Here is a 17,960-nt window from a genome sequence, read left to right as displayed (position 1 = left end):
TGCTCGCGGTCCTCAACGTCAAGTTGGCGACCGCGAGCAAGCAAAATGACATGCCAGCGAGAATTTTTCCTCGTTCGCGATCAGCAACATCAAGTTGCTGGTCGCGAGTGTGGAAAATAAACCTTCCGGCGAGATTCTCAACGCTGGGTCAGGTTTCTCATTGCGAGTGGTCACGTATGCGCACGACCGCTCGCGAAGAGAGACTACTAGTCTGCATTGAGAAAGCTGTCGCTTGAGTAAAAATCTACTCGAGCGGCAGAAAACTATAGCTCACACTGTGCAAGATGCCGTTTTCAATGATTGCACAGTGCCGGATGCTTGTCCGCACTGTGCAATTATTGAAAAGGCATCTTGTACAGTGCGAACAGGCTACTACGCAGTTCGCGTAGTGCTATGCATAGCTTGCGAAGTGCACTTCGTGTAGCTTCTCAAAGCGCTACTTCACAAACTACGCCCATCCCTAATCAAAATTAATTTAATCAGACCCCAAAAAATGTGTTCGGGTAACCTCAGTAATGGGAAAGTCTACCACCAAAATTTAGTTGGTCAGCTATCATTCTATGTCCATAGGGAATCCACAAAACACATTGTGGCAAGCATGGGGTTTCTGAAATGGCTGGTGGGTTTGAAAGCACGCACAAATACACGGACACCTTTCAGCCTCTTGTTCCACTCTGAGCACCCCATAAGGAGTTCCCTTCTGTTTTCCGTGCTCCAACCCAAACACCTTAAAAGCTGTAGTGACAGCCCAATTCACCAGAAACCAAATCTAGACCACGAAATACTGTCAAACTTCCAACATCAGACTTCCTCAACTGTCAAAACTGAATGAAGACTGCATTATACGTAGGGCTCCCGGTTTTCCGTTTAAACAGATTTTTACATATAAATACAGACGGAAAACAAGTTTTCCTTTGTTTGTATTTATATATAAAAACAGGAAAATACTAGCTGCCGTGCTCCAGCAGAGAGTTGCCTCACCTTGCAGGGCCGATGCTCATCACTTTCAGAGGCGGCAGGCTGTCAGGGCAGTGTTTCTGGCCAGTATCATCTTTCCTTTACTGACACCTCTTTCTCTGAGCCTAATCGCTGTATCTGCATGATTACAGCGATTAGGCGGATGCTTGAACTCTCCTGAGATGTGAAGTGAGCCCTGCCCCTGCATGAATGAAAAGCAGAGCATCCTGCAGGGCTCACAACAAAAACAAGCATTTGAATTGCAACAGTTCTTTATTCTTCACATTTTCTTCACATTATTGTTAATATTAACAGTTTGTCGACATTGTCTTTTCATGCATTCTTCTTAAGTACCCCTCAGTATTTGTGTGACTGTCAGTGATCATCAGATTAGGGGGTCCAAGACTTTGCTCCTCTCATTACGAAGAATGTTATCTCCAGGCATTGAAAATAATGAAGTTGTGGTACTTACTTCTGTGCGAAGGAGAGGTGTAAGTTTAAAAGTGCAGTGAGCATGGGGAGAGGCATTCCAAATGTTTGTGAATACAGAATAAGAACTTTGTGGGTGTAATGACTACTCCTCTGACATTCCCACAAACATTAATTTCCTAACCTCGACCTTGCAGTTAAGATTACATAAAATCCAGCCATGCAACATATTTAAACATCAAGTTGTGCCATTGCTGGTCTCACACGCAACTTTTTTTTGGCAAGAGAGCTTAGCTTGCGTGTGCAAGGAGTCCTCTGAATCGACTCTAGAATGTTAATAAAATGGCATGCGGTCGATCTTTCTCATACCTGGGTCCCTTTCATTGGAACAGGCTCCTGTTTCATATTCGCGCCTTTTCTGCTTTGGCCTGTCTTTTAACTATATTTCTTCTCTTCCTCTCTCATCTGGGTCTGCACTTTAGCGCCGAGATACCACTGCGGGGTGATTCGTTGCACTATATTGTTTTTTTTTTTAATTCTCCCTCGCCGGGGTCTGTAAATGTCCCCTGCTCGTTGTCGTCTGTCGCCCGCACCTACCACATCATCGTGTTCTTTCACCAGCACCCCCCTCCCCCTTGCTCTTACCAAATCTGGGTGGCAAACTGAGAGATTGCCCCGGATGTGAAAAGCCCTAGCTAGCTACGCCATTGCATTTTATAGCCTCTAAACAAGCATCCTTTGTAAGATGTGGTGTCCCTTACTCCACATACGCCCCCGGTGCCAGCAACCACTGCTTGAATTGACGGAGGAATAGCCACAGAGGTGATTGATCTGGTTAAAAACCAGGCCCGATCATGGAATAAAAGGTCACACCTAGGTGACATCTTATACTGTTCAAGTATGACTCTTTGCAAAAGCGCTACACGATAAGAGTTTCTAGTGTCACATTGGCATAGGTTTTTAAGCTCTAAGCTTGTATCGTTGAACAGCATAAGCAGTAAAAATTAGCAGCATTAACTGAGGGCTCCATGTCCTCTTCCTCTGTGATTTTGGGTTAAAGATTGGTGCGCTTCACGAAAGAAAGAAAGAAAGAAAGACAAACAATCCATTTAAAAAAATGAAATATACATCTATTAAAAGTATAAGTGCTTATAAAGTTCTTCCCTCACTGCAGCATGTTCGCATGTTCAGAGGTGGTTCTGACCTCTTGAGGGTTGTTTAGATCCATGACTTTTAAGTGTATTTGGGACATTCTGCAAATGGCAAAGTTTTCAGATGAATGTATAGTGTTAACTAATAACAACCAAGTGCATGTGTGCAATGTCAATTTAAATAAATGTGGAAAAATACATACATGCAGCGTCGACTTTTACTCGTGGCAAAAATAAATATGGATAAATACAGATAAAATGCCCAAAAAAATAAATATGGATAAATACAGACGGAAATGCCAAAAAAAAAATACCATAAAACTGGGAGCCCTAATTATACGAAACACATTGTCCCTTTAGAGGGCCAATCAGGATGCTGATGTGAGCCTGCCATATTTAAGACTTGAAAGAATGCTCTCTGCTTACTTTACAATGCAGGATCCTGACACTTGGTCCCCCTCGAGCAAGTTTAGTTGCAACTGATCATGAGGGATACATTCCGATCCTGTCCTTGCAAGTGAATAACGCATTAGTCTAGTTTACCTCCTTCCGAGACAATAGGAAATGAGAACCTAGCAGAATGGCTTGCACCATCCCTGAAGGTTCAGTCCTCTTTCTGGGTCTCTTCACTTTATATCCGGAATTCTGGGAATCAGTTTGGAGAACCCTGGGTTCACCAACAGCCAGCAGACAGACAACACCAGTTCCTACCAGAGACCCACACGTGGTATCGCCGCAGCTGTCACATTTCATAAAAAGTGGAGGAGTGGCTAAACTGTAAATCCGGTCTTGGACCTATGTGGCAACAGGCTTGAACAGAGGGTGCAATGAAAGTAAGGGCTAATATTAAATGAGGGACCACCAAACAAGAAAGGGCCACAGGGATTCTCTGTCCTGCCATGTGCCTCGTCTGTTAAAAGTAATGTTGCCACAGTAGGCTTTCCAGATCATTCGATTGTCAAGTTTTCATGTTAGACTAATGTTCTGATTTGTTACCTTTGTCTTAAATTGTAAAGCGCTCTGATATCCTTCGGGATCAAGTTCGCGCTATATAAAACTTTATAAATACAAATAAATAAAAATAAATAAACCACTTCCATCAAGTACATTGATCGTCTAAAATGTTGCCTCCTGAAAATGCAAATCTTTAAGTTGCAAAAGGGCTTTATTCACAGTGCCCAAAAGACAGAGCTCAAATTGCACCCCCTCAAACATTCTAATTGTCTGGTGATATCCACATGGTTTATCATCAAAGCCACTATGGATACAGAGGTTGGTCAAACAATGAGACCAGGTAACCTCCAGCGCCACTTACTGAAAAAAAAAAAACATTTATCGAGGCCAGATGACTTTCACCCATTGCGAGGCAATCATTCCATCATCAATCTCAGAACACAGACCTACTTGGACTTCCCACGAGCCTCTTCTGAAAGACATCCTTTATTAATGGGCTGACTTCTGGATCCAGAAAATCTGACCACCACAGCACCCCGTCTTAAAAGGAGCTTCACTGGATTCCATTGGAATACCTAATATTTCACATTTAAGGCCAGCCAATTACTAAATGAATCCTTCTTAATTAGCTGCCACAACTTGTAACACTCCAGCATGAGGGGCAAACTCGGCCGTCTTCATTTGATGTTCCTAGAAATCTTAACGCTATCCTGATCCATACATATCTTGGCAAGCAGGAACTATCTGACCCAAGAACAGTAACTAAGACCTCTGAATTGTTTCACTTAGGACTATGTTCTTCCTTCACTCTGCTCTTCTCCTCCACACCGGTTCGCTCTTAGCCCCGTCCCTCCTCTAGCACAGCATCTTTAAACAACTTTCATGGAAGAATGACCCTCATTCCTACTCCTCTTCTGCTTCGGGTACATTGTTGGGCTCAGCTACGGTACACAGCATACACGTGCTAAACCAGATGAGGACCGTCCTTTTGTAAAAGTGGTTGAAACAGGCGGAGACAAACCTTTTGGGTCTTAGTTGAATAAAAGTTCAGGTTAGGAACCCTCCTCTTGTTTTGTTTTGTTAAAACCTTCTCCTCGTTTCACTTTAAGATTTCCATAAATGTTCCACCACACCAAAATTTGAAATTTATTAGATTACCTATCAACCAGAGAATAGATCGATTACCTGAATGAGTGACAGGATTACATTGTATAGGACTTTCTCTTACTGTGAAAACTAGGCTGTACCACACTCTTCCCCAGTCCAAAGTATGATTAACAAGTGACACCCATAGGAAGCGACTATCATGTAAAAGCAGTTTACAATTACGGACACCTGACAGAGGGGATGGGCAAGAGATGAGACTCTTTCCATCTGGCCACAGATGGATAGAGTAATAGATAGCTGATAACATACTAATGGGTCATGAAATTATCAGTCATCATTTTTGGTGTAAGAGTGTTGACACTACAGCTCAACACCGTCCCCTTATGGCAATTAGATGAACACCACCCTAGAACAAATGTTAGTTTTAAATGGACATTTGCTAAGGAAATTCAAGAATTGACTGCTGTCTGGGCAGGACAATGTCAAACATTGTTTTTTCCCTAAAGGGTGGCAGAGAGGCCAGTGCAAAAGAACAGGGACTTGTGGCACTTTCTTAATGAGGTGTGTAAATCAACTCAGGAAGACCAGTTTACATCAGATCCTTTGCAACCAAGTCAAATCATCCTGGCAGGGAGTCCAGTGGCAGTGCTAGTCATTTGATTCAGAGGCAAGAGATCAGATTTTTTTAGGGCCATGAACATTTTCTATAATAAGTCAGCAACATCTAAAACAAATCTGCATGCTTTTTCTAGGTTTATGATCTGGAATGTAATTGTACCGATTGGGTTTTCATTGTAGTCTGCGTGTGTAAGGATATCTTCTTTATTAATTATATTGCACTTTGGTCTCTTTATGAAATGTCTAGCTCCTGATTCTTTATTTGCCGAAATTAGGACAGCTGTGCATCCTGAACCCATACCACATTACAGCTTCCTATGCTTCCAAATGTTATTTACTTCAGATAAGGGGTGGAATGTTAAATGGATAAACTAGCCGTGTTACCATACTTCTTGTGCACATGAGGACAGCATGGGTCCCCAGGAATAAAAGGCTGTTGTCAAAAGCAAGATTTGTATTTTGATCTCAGCAAGAGAGGACAGAACGGATAGGATTGCTCAAGTTTCTTTGAATGTAGCTCAAAACCATGTTACACAATCGACGAGGAAGTGCAGGAACGGACCTTGGGAGAAGAAGATCAAGTGTGAGCATGAATATACTACCGCAACACAACCAGCATTAGATAATTATGCACCGAACAAACCTGCATAGGGCAAGAACTATAAAAACACATCACGCTAAGGCACGTCTAGGGGAAGGGAGAGAGTTGGGTAATTGCAGTGGCATAGCAAGGTCTGGTGGTACCCGGTGCGGAAAATTTCTTGTCACCCCAGCTTGACAAATTGGCAAAAATATGTGTTTAAAACACATATTTTTGTCACCTCCATCATTGATGACACAGGTCACCCCGGCTTGACAAAATGGCATAAATGTGTGTTTAACACACGTATTTTTGCCATTTTGTCACCCCCCTCAGTAGTGACACCCGGGGCGGCCCGCACTCCCCGCACCCCCCTTTCTGCACCACTGGGTGGTTGACTGATTTTACAGGTACAAGAAGTCATGACTCAGCCATGGTACTAGCCAGGATAATGGTTATATAGGGAAAATAGAAGGGTCATCTATGTCAGAGAATGTACTAACACAATAATATACTGATATATATATACATGCTAAATTGTACGATACTATGACCGGCTAAAGCTATTGATACCCTGTCTACACTGTAATTATGAAAGGTTTGCAACGCTCTATTGTATAATCGGAGTTGTATGATATGGAAGAAAACCTTAATAAAATGTGTTTTAAAAAAAACATGTTACACAATTACCTCGAGATCATACAGACAGGTAAGAAAACCCAGTGGATTAATGCATCCGATGCAGGGATATATGTAGAAACGTGCAGGTCACAGGTTCAACGCTTGGTGGATTAACTCAGTTAGCCATCCTTCCAACCTAGACACAATCAGAACCATCCAGCTGGCCAAAAGGAGTACTGGCCATTTCTGTGTTAAGACAATTGAGGTTGTAGTACATTGTGATATTGATGTACAATTACAAAAATCGGAACTTTTGTTGTGTACTTTTCACAGCAGCAGAAAGACAAGTAGTCAAGACGGTGATGCTGCCATCGGTCCTGTGCATGCTTGTTGAAGGAACCCTCGTGCGATCACGAGCTCAGGCTTCTCAGCAGCAGCATCCTCCTACTAGCCCACCGCACTTACTCAAGCTATAGTATCAATGTGCATTATGGACCATATCCACAGAAGAACACCAATCACCCACAACAGCACTGGCAATAGATAACATGGTGCATTTACCTGCTCTGGATGACTTTCACTACACCTGTAGGACTTTCCACAGCATCGGCAGGTGGAGAGGAAAACTCTAGGGAGGAAGGAGGAGGGTGAGAGGCCTCCAAGCACACACCCTTTGATATTTCAGCAAGTTCTTCTGCAGCCTCAGCAGGCACCAAGGAGAATCCTGAATCCAAAGGCGGAAGACCAGGTGCTTCCTCACACCAGTCCTTCAGCGCCTCTGAGAGTTCTTCTAGAGCGTCAGTAGGCGATAAAGATCTTCCCAAATCCAAAGGTGGATGAAGCGATTCAACGCAATCGCCACTCGGTACCTCCGCAAGAACCTCAGAAGCTTCAGGGTATGACAAATCCAGTGAGCGCAAAAGAGGAGCTACTTTACCCTCGCCTTTCAGTACATCCACATGCACTTCCACACCCTCAGCAGATGGAGAAGACAAATCCACACCTGGCAGGCCAGGAAGCGTCACCTCCTCACCAGGGACTAGCAGCGATGCACTGGAAAGAAAAGAAAAACTGATTGCATATATATACATATATATATATTTTGTTGTTGCAGTTTTATATAGCGCATACACCACCCGAAGGTATCGGAGCACTTTACATGAGTGGCAGTTGCATTACAGGAGGACACATTCTTTTTTCGGCACAGAGAAATTAAGTGATTTGCTCAGAATCACGGGATGGATGTTAAGTCTCCCGCAGGGATTCAAGTAGGTCACTCTAGACGTTACGTCACATCCTCTCTCCTAATAAATAAAACAATTAAATAATTACTTTGCATTGATACCGTGACTCGCCTGGGGTCTACTAGTAATCCTACTGCTGCATTGACTGGAATATCTGTGCTCCACCTGTAACATCTGGTAATTAGTCTGTCTTGCCATACATGTGAAGAAAGTGGTACTGCTGCTCCGGTCGTCGTAGCTCATGTACTAGAAGTGCTGGACAGGAAAAGCCATCTTCTCCTTTACCATCAATATAAGAAAAGCGATCCTCATTTTGAACCAGGTGAAAGAATCGCTGCTACGAAAGAGGATTCATTTGCGGTTTCCCTAAATTTCTCAGCAGGATTGCTCTCAAAATCGTGCCTGGGTTTGAGGAGTGAGCCACGGGGGTCGTTATACAGCTGAGTTACCTTGTAACAGATCTAGCTTTCATGGCCGGACTGGCCATAGCGGGCACCTGGCAATCCCCCGTGAGCCGCACGGGTGTGGGCCGGTTTTGGCCCCTGGGGGGCCGTTTTTATTACAGGGCCGTTTTTGCAGCTGCAAAATCGGCCCTGTACCAATATTGGATGAAAACCCGCCCCACCAAAGTGCTCGGTGGCACCTCCAACCCCCCCGAGTGGAGAGGGGGGGTGGGTGGCCAAGCACTTTGCCTGGGCCGGTTGTGGTTCGCAGTCCGGCCCTGCCAGCTTTCACATTTCAGCATACGATTAACAACCTCATACTCACCCACGGACACTTTATGTGGTTGATTCTAATAAGATTTTTGAAGGGCTAAGTAAGAACCCACCCTCTTTACCTTCACAGGTTGCTCTTGCAGACGTTGTGGTGGTTTTTGATTGGACCCCATTGCATCTTACACAAGGACTAAAAGCCCTACCTGAGTTTTCAGAGAATAGCTGTTTTGATTAGAAATATTTCAAAAAATCTATTGTATATTCAAAAAGAAAACATAAAATAGCTATATTAATGCAGATAGATTAGAACAAGTTAACCCCTCCCATGCTTGTGACGGAACCGCTCCGTCACAAGCCACGGGTGAGCTGTGCTTGTGACGGAACGGGTCCTTCACGGCCCGCTCGCCGGGCCTGCGCGGCGCTGATTTCGCGCCTGCGCTGACGCTTTAATGGGCGGGCGGGTTCGTGACGGAACCGTTCCGTCACAAGCACAGCTCACCCGCGAGCCGTGACGGAGCGGTTCCGTCACTAGTATGGAGCCTCCGCGCTGCCGCCCCACCCCCTTAGCGCTGCGGCGGAATAGCCGCCGCAGTGAAGGGGTTAAAAACTATTTATAGGAGTAGAAGTCTCTCAGAATTTGTCAGGTATAGAACATTTTATAACAGCAGAAAAACAAAGAAATGGCATTTGCCAATGCAGTCGAATAAAGAGTGGAAGAATTATAACAGAAACACTTTACCCATTTATGGAAGGTGTAGGATGTAAAAATCCCTTCCAATCTGTTGTCCTCATGATTTTTATGTTTAAAGACTTCAGATAAAAAAGTAGTGATTGGCAAGGAAAGGGTTTCCAGGTCAGGCTTCAAGATTAGAGCTTGGGAAGTTTTTATTGCATGCATGTCTAAACAACTGTTCCTGCCTCGTTTAACAGTAGTTCTATTAAATATATATTTTTACCTTTTCTAGTAATAAACTAGAGGTGGTGGCAGTGGCGGCTGGTGACATTGAAAAGTGGTAAGACGTAAAAGTTCAGAGTGTTCTGTGGGAAGCAAGCGTTGTGAGCGAGCTTGACCGTTATAAATGGGGTTCGGGTGGGGAGGAGGGTCTCCCTCCTAGAAAACTTTGAAAGAACAGTGGGCAAATGGTACGTTTTCAAGCAAATTTGAGAAGGCAAGAAGGCTAATAAAGCAATTGTGAAAGTGTAGTTATGACATCAATAAAGAGATTTCATATGATAATGACGTAGGTAGCGGTAGTTACATCATATCTAGAGTGCAGTGGGCAGTCAAAGCTGTTGGAGGCTACAGAGTTACATTGCAATCTGAGTTACATCAACTGCTAAACATGTAAAAATGACATACAATTTGCCACATAAATTGCCTTTACTCACAAAACATTCCCCATAATGAGCGTTTCTTTTTTTCACGCCACAGAATTTAGTCAAGCATGCCACAGAATTTTCTCCTGTAAAGCCACTTATTTCCAGTACCTAGGTTACAAAGATGGCGAGTAGTTCTTGGGTCAGAGAAAGTTGACTTTGGCATACCATACTACAGATATAGGAAATACAAGCTGAGAATGCATAAGTAGGAGATCCTCTAAGACTAACATGTGGAGAGAGGGGGACAGTGAGTTAGTGTCTGGTTTATTTGTGTGTCCAGGCAGTATGTTTGCAGCTCTGTGATGGCAGTTCATAGCTCAATGTGCTAGACTGTGATTATAACTTATGAACTCCAAAGCAACAAAAGGATCTCTGTGACAAAAGCAGTATCCCACCGAGCATTGCAAATAAAATACTGTTCTATGATCTGCAAACTCTGATCTCTCTCCAGCAGGTACATTAATCACCAGAATTATATTGTCACTTTCATTGTTGCCTGAAAACTGTTGGATACAAGGACCACTGCAGTTCTTTTTAAAAATGATGAACTGCTCCAAAACAAGACCCCACTAACAAAGCCGGCCCCCTGGAAACCTCTGATGCATGGTACAGCCAGCCTGCCCTCGCTGCGGGGGCTAATGCATCAAGCATTAAGATTCAAGTAAAAATTTAAAAATATGCTCAATCTCTTACGTTGGCCTGGCTCAAATCATGCAAAACCGAGCAACCCGTAACCGACAGGACCGGTTTATTGAAGATTCTAAACAAAGGGCCTCTGCCTGCTCGCACCCCCCTCCTGCGCTGCTCTGTCCCATTACTTTTAATGAATAGCCTGGCGCAGCGCACGCTACTCTTCGGTTGAAAACAACATTCTTTTTTAATCATAGTTGTTTCAAGTTGAAACAATTATGAATAAAAAAATAATGTAGATTCTATTTTTGGGTAACCGGAGTGGAGTGGAAATACGTCCAGCCAGCCAGGCCAGAGCACGAGTGAGTGGCAACATTATATATTTAAACGTTGCCATGTAAGCCCAAGGGGAGGGAGTCCCTGTTACTGAAGCATCGCCGGCTCTTAAGTGCGTGATTTATTTGCAGATGTCAGGAGCCCTCTGGTGCCTTAAAGGGGTGTGAGCAGGGGCGACTCCTCTGTTAAGGAGGAGGAGCGTCGCCCCACTAACTAAATTGCCCCCAGAGATGGAAAAATAAAATGGTAATAAAGTTAATTTATTACGATTTTATTTTTCAAAACCCCCTCCCGAGCTAACCGGCAGGACGGGGGCGTGGCTTTCTGCTGCTGCTAGTCAGGCAGCACCAGATGAAAGCAGTGATGGGCAGGGCACTTTAAATTTAAAGTGTGCATGTCAGTTTGGCCGGCCATCTTGCGACGGCCAGCCAGACATGCGCATTTTAAACCTCTCTAACCCAGCTTAGAGACAGCATAGGGCTCCAGTGTCCTTGGGAGTGCTGAAAGAGGCCGCTCCTTCGTATCCTGGTGCTTCTTTCATGCTGCCTGAAAGCAGCACCAGGATTGGTTACTGCAGTTTCTTGGGTCCCGCGTTGAAGCCTGCCTACTGAAGACGCGAGCGAGGAGGACTTTGCACCAGGAAGGTAAGTGTAGTTATTTATTTATTTATTTATTTATTTACTTCCTTTTATTTTTGTCCACCCTGCCTCACCGCAATCTGTACATGTTAGCCGCCACTGGGTGTGAGCCGCAGGGGTCAGTGAGATTACTCTCGTCTTACGTGCCTGACAACACTCCCTGGCGGACCCTCCATGAGGAGGACCTGCCGCCGCCCTGCATGTGGGAGAGCCTCTCCACTAGTCAGCCTGGGGGGGCAGAAGAGGGCATTCACCTAAAACGCTTTCAAAGGCTGTGGGAATGGCCAAGGAGGGGTGAGTGAGGGTGCAACAGACATCCACTACAGTGAAAAAGCAAGCCCAGCTGGAGCAGGGGGTCTCTCTCTGAAACAACCAGCAAATGGAGGCCAGCATTTAGGGTCTGAAATCCATTAAATATGCTCAGTGAAGTAGTGTCTTATTTACTAGCTATTGACTGGTATATGTATGATTCTCCTGCTAGAATGTCGTCGTGAAAAGCACGTGTACAGCTTCACGGCCATATTGATTTATCAATTGGTGTTCATGATGGCGTGACAATCGTCTGCTTTAAAACACGAACACAAGCCATGCAGCCATTCGCTGCAAAAAGTGGATACACATTATGGTTTAAATGAACTTAAATAAAGTTTTACTTTCTTACATATACAAAAACACGCACGCAGAGGAAACACACAAACTTCAACAATCACACTACATATGCGTACACCGTCATTGGGATTAGGAACCGCGCTCATACACTTAAAAGCCTTTCTATATCCAAAACAATCCGAGAGAAGAGTGTCATTCCTTCACTCGATTTCCAGAGTTAAACCCATTTACCTAAGCACGAAAATCGATGCACTGAAGCAGCTCTTTTTCTTCAGTTCATGCTGCAGGAAGGAGAGACAACCTCATCCCAACCCATTGTGTACTGCGTCTCTAAACCAATCCAGACGCTGATTCTCCTGTTACAGCAGCACCTGGATTGGCTGGGGCAGACAACCTCAACGCTCTTCACCGAGCCCAAGGGCTGCGGCTATGACTCCTATGAGTCACCCACTGCCCCTGTATGCGTGGGTGGAGAGAGACTCAGAGCCGTCACATGTCAGGCTGGCCGGAGAGAGGCAGCCGTCCAACCCGACATGCGCACTCGGGTCCCAACTCTGGGGATGGTGTCAGTCAGTCACTAATATTATAAGCCCCAGCCCCTCAGGCTCGCAATGGCTTGCCAGGAGTCAGGTCCTGCCCTCAGGGATACTGCAACCAGCCCGGGCCTGACGCAGCAGAAGCACTCAGTCACCTCACATTTAATTTAGGTACCAAGGGAGGCAAAAATAAGCGGGGCAATGCCCGAATGCCCTAATGGAGGCACCACCCCTGGATGGTGAACAATTTTAGCTCTATAATTTTTAAGCATGAAATACTTGCATTTCCTAAACTGTAGCTCCAACTCTCAAATTAAGTTGCTCAGTAGAAAAAGTACACTGTATGAAATTAAAAAATATAGACCAGTGTGAACGCTGTGCAAAATGATGCTCATCATTATGTTTCAATATTGGTTGAAGATAATATGAAAAGGCGCATAGAGCCACCACCAGATTCTAATGCAGAGATGCAGACTCTTCTGTTTGCTGCCACCCTCTGAGAATGCTGTCCTCTGACCCCACGGTGATCAGGTGCAAGACCATTGAAAAGTCAGAGTGAGGAGAGGCAGGATTTGGGGACAGCTCCCCTTGGCACATTGCTTTGGTTATTAGACCAATCCTACCCTGAAACTATCAGTCAGAAGCACTTGGATGTTTTGTGGCAATTCATATTGTGTTTGCAGTGGTGGTTTGCACAAAAGCCTAGAGGGCCCGGACACTTGCAGCAGTAACATTTCAAGATGTGTTTTTTGCGTTTCCCCTTGCAATGTTTTGTGTTAGTTAGTTTCATCAACTATTAGTCTCACAATCCCAGAGCAGTGAGGTACCAGCTCTAGTGAGCTACTATACAAAATGTAGACTCTGGTTGAGGAGCACGAGTGCCCATCCTTGCTTCCTCCAGGAGTATTTCCCAGACTCTCTACTGGTTGCTTCCTTCTTTGCGAGAGAGTCAATGAGACAACGTCTACTTCCCCTACCCTGTGTGAACCTACCTCAACGTTCCTGCATGCATGACCTACCTCAAATGTTCCTCCGCATGTCTACATACCTGTAGCATTTCTAGATATTGAATGGTCTCACTGGACATGTAAAGGGGCTCAGGTTTATATTACCACCAACACATAGTCTAAGAGGTCTTAGTTGTGTTTGTGGCCCTCCCAGGAGGGCCGCATGAACTGACTACCTATGTGACCTTATGCACATCCCTTCCTTGCTTTCTCTCTCGGCCTCGGCTGACCTTAAACAAAAGGCCCGCTGAGCCGGTTTCCACTATGTGGTACCTAAAATACAATCAGAAGAGCAACCCCTGTTCTAGAACGAATGACTGCGCCAAGTCTGAATAAAGAGTCTCACTGGACTGGTGCTGGACGCTTATCCAGTGCTCCACAGAACAGAAAGCGATACCTTGAATGTTGACTTTTGGGCTTTTCGTTGAGGTTTCTGGGTATTTTCTGAGCTGCATGCTGCCCGTTCTCACATCCACATGGGACTGAGCTGGAAGAGGTCTGCCTGAAGGGAAAGGCCTTCCTGCCGCCTGAGGAGTCCCCCTCTGGTCCACAAGTGCCCCAGCATGAGGGTTCAGTGATCATTCTGCGCACTGAACTTCAGATGCTATGAGCAGCCAAAAGGAGAACAATCAAGTGCAGCTAGAGCAAGCCCGGGGCGCCACGCACACAAAGGAGGACTGTTTGAAAAGTGAGAAACAGCTCAGCCAGGACTTTGGTGGGTGATGTAGCACGAAATCTTAGCGAGGGAAAAATAGTATGAGGAAGCAGAGAAATAAAAATGTATCTAGAAAAGGGAAAAGAGGTACAAAAATTGCCCCTTTGCGCTTGTAGACGTGCATCCAGCCAACCACTCTAATCTAATCCACGCACCCCTGTTCAGTAAACATCGCTCCACTCCACTCTAATTCACCCCACTCCACACCACCCTACTCCATTCCAACCCACCCTAATCCAGTCCACCTGAATATAATCCACATTATAATCCACCACAATGTAATCTACCCCATACAGTCCAGTCACTTCAATCCACCCCACTCAATCCAACCCTCTCTACCCCAATCCAATCCACCCCACTACCTCAATCCACTCCACCCTCTTCCACCCCACCCCATGCCACTCCAGTTTAAGACATATACAACTCTCTCTGCCACTGAACTCTAGTCCCTTCTACTCAACTCTACAACAGGCTACTCCCCCCTACGACACTGTTCTCCAACAAATCCAGTCTACGACACTCTACCTCCCTACTCCACTCTAGGACACTCTACACACCTAACATTTAGCCATGTTGTACAGACACTACACTGGTGAACAACATGGCAATACCTCATTGACAAAGCCAATAGCTCATGTATAGCCGAGACCTGTTGGCTTTGCCAAAGCTTCTTTGCATTGAGCAGGACAAGGGATTGCTCCTACAAGAAGTCCTGTTGTGTGTGGAGGGTCTGTGCTTGTGAATGAGTTTGAAGGTCATTGGTCTGAAGGCGGAAGCTATGCGGAGGATTTACCACGCAGTACCCCACGTTACGGTGCAAGTCGGCCTACCAGCAGACTGCGGGCGGTCCGACTAGGAACGAGGATAATACCATCCCGTCGTTCGCTGATATATGAGACGTGATTGCGATGTCTCGATAGAGTTTTTACAGTATATTTTTATATGCAAATCAATACGATTTTTAAGACACATCTTGGAGGTGGCTGATTGATAGAAGCGGTTGACTGTAAGCAACATTCGCTTGATAACCATCAAGATATTGTGTTTAAGTGGGATATTATTACTTTATTCCTGAGGAAGGTTTTTGGCTTTGAACATTTATTTGCCATAACCGAAACACGTCAATGCTCTTTATGGTGGAGAAGCACTAAGTAATAGAGATAAGGAACTCCTATAATTGTGGAATTGAATATACAACTTGGAGTAAGCTCATCAAGTCATTGAAACTGGTGTTTTTCTTCTCCCCTTTTTAATTAGAATTCTTTTCCTTATGTACTGTCCCATTTTTTATGTAATGAAATTATGAATTGTCACAATGTGCTGCTGTTTTAAAACTGTTTCTAATTTACCTGAATAAAATGTACAAGGTCTTTGTATGACTGATCCATGTTTATCATTTACTGCTCCCTATTGTGTTAAAGTGGGTGTATTTTTCGTATGTTTGGTGTAAAACTGTGGTTTATTCTTAAGATCACCCAAAGGGGAAAACTTTATTGACAGTTTTGGCTCTTGGTACCCTACCCCTTTGGTCTTTTGGGTCCCTCTCTTTTGTTAGAGAGCTATGCCACAGCTACAGAGTCTCAGGTTAGGAGGGAATCCGGGATCAATGCATGTCTGAGGCCTGGGTCTTTCTATCCTATAAGCCCTCAGGAAGAAAAGCAGTGTCCCTATGGGCACAAATGTTTCTTTCCTTGCTCTGAAGGGTCGAACTAGCCTATAAGGCAATTTAGCAGTCCCAAAAGGGCTGGCCAAACAAGTGAGTGTGTGGACTGCTTTTTGTGGGCTGCTTGTGGGCCAGTTTTATATTCTGGAGGGCTGGTTTTTACTGTTAATTTCCCTAATATTGCCACAAAGGCATGCAGTCTCCGATACTTTTCAAAACATCTGTATAGCATGCCTTGGCAAATTCAAAATGGCCCCGAGTTGCAGAATGTAGGTCACTTTTCTAGCTCTCTGATGGGGCCACTTTTATTTCGGGGCCCCCAGTGATTTTCAGTCCCAGTCCAACTAGAGAGTGCTTTGTTAGAAAGCAGAATACCCATATTGGAAGATGAAAGCTCCGAACTTCTTTCAACCCAAGGTCCACAGCACAACAGAAATGCAGGTTCAACCACCATTTAAAGTAACCTTCCCAGCCCAATCAAGTCAAGTCAAGTCAAGTAAAAATTTATATAGCGCGCTACATACCCAGAGGGTCTCAAGGCGCTTGAGGATGGGAGGGGAATTACATGTCGAATATCCAGGTTTTAAGTTGCTTTCTGAATGCTAGGTGGTTCTGAGTGTGGCGAAGGTGAATGGGAAGTGAGTTCCAGGTTTTAGCTGCCAGGTAGGAGAAGGATCTTCCTCCCATGGTGGGTTTGTTGATGCGAGGGACCGCGGCAAGGACTAGGTTGGATGAGCGTAGCTGGCGAGGGGGGGTGTAGAAGGAAAGTCGTGTGTTGAGGCATTCGGGTCCAAGTTCGTAAAGTGCTTTGTGTGCGTGGGTTAGGAGGCGGAATGTTACCCTCTTATTGACGGGAAGCCAGTGGAGGTTTTTCAGGTGGCCAGAAATGTGGTTTTTGCGCGGGATGTCTAGTATGAGTCTGGCTGATGCGTTCTGGATGCGTTGGAGTTTTTTCTGAAGTTTGGCGGTGGTACCGGCGTATAGGGTGTTTCCGTAGTCCAGGCGGCATGTAACCAGAGCATGGGTGACCGTTTTTCTGGTTTCGGTGGGGATCCAGCGAAATGTTTTTTTGAGCATGCGGAGAATGTTAAAGCAGGATGATGAAACGGCGTTGACTTGTCTGGTCATTGAGAGTGAGGAGTCGAGGATGACACCCAGGTTACGCGCGTGGTCTGTCGGGATGGGTGCTTTTCCTAGGGCCTCTGGCCACCAAGAGTCGTCCCTGGCGGAGGGAGAGGTGCCTAGGATAAGGACTTCTGTTTTGTCTGAGTTCAGTTTCAGACGGCTGTGCTTCATCCACTCGGCGACTTCTTTCATTCCTTCGTGTAAGTTGGTTTTGGCGTTGAGAGGGTCTTTGGTGAGTGAGAGGATCAGTTGAGTGTCATCGGCGTAGGAGATGATGTTGAGGTTGTGTTGGCGTGCAATGGTCGCGAGGGGGCTCATATATACGTTGAATAGGGTGGGGCTGAGTGAAGATCCTTGTGGCACGCCGCAAATGACTTCAGTGGCCTCTGACTTGAACGGTGGGAGGCGGACTCTCTGTGTTCTTCCGGTGAGGAACGAGGTGATCCATTCCAGTGCTTTTCCTTGGATTCCGATGTTTCTGAGGCGCTGTAGAAGGGTGCTATGGCAGACTGTGTCGAAGGCTGCGGAGAGGTCAAGGAGGATGAGGGCGACTGTGTCTCCATTGTCCAGTAGAGTTCGAATGTCGTCTGTTGCTGCGATGAGGGCGGTCTCCGTGCTGTGTTTGGCTCGGAAGTCGGACTGTGAAGGGTCGAGGGATTTGTTGGATTCGAGGAAGGCGGCGAGCTGGTTGTTGACAGCTTTCTCGATGACTTTGGCCGGGAATGGAAGGAGCGAGATGGGGTGGTAGTTTTTGAGTTTGGTGGGGTCAGCTGTGGGGTTTTTCAGAAGAGCGCTAAGTTCGGCGTGTTTCCAGCTTTCCGGGAAGGTGGTGGAGTTAAGGGAGCAGTTGATGACGTCTCGGAGGTGTGGTGCTATGATGGAATCAGCTTTGTTGAAGATGTGGTGAGGGCATGGGTCTGTGGGGGATCCTGAGTGGATGGAGT

The 17,960-nt window shown here is 45.4% G+C and overlaps 1 protein-coding gene across 4 annotated transcripts in view; it reads right to left on the bottom strand.

The window, feature by feature from the left end:
• TACC2 (transforming acidic coiled-coil containing protein 2) overlaps window positions 1-17,960 on the bottom strand; it is a 395,420-nt gene that overhangs the window by 218,889 nt on the left and 158,571 nt on the right. For all 4 annotated transcript variants that reach the window (XM_086922962.1, XM_086922956.1, XM_086922957.1 and 1 more), the window contains one exon: window positions 6,979-7,470. In XM_086922962.1, coding sequence (XP_086779088.1) covers window positions 6,979-7,470 — 492 coding nt within the window. The remainder of the gene's footprint in view (window positions 1-6,978; window positions 7,471-17,960) is intronic.

This window comes from Lissotriton vulgaris, chromosome 5 (genome assembly GCF_964263255.1).
Source record: "Lissotriton vulgaris chromosome 5, aLisVul1.2, whole genome shotgun sequence".
Taxonomy (NCBI): domain Eukaryota; kingdom Metazoa; phylum Chordata; class Amphibia; order Caudata; family Salamandridae; genus Lissotriton; species Lissotriton vulgaris.
This window is presented reverse-complemented; position numbering and strand designations above follow the sequence as displayed.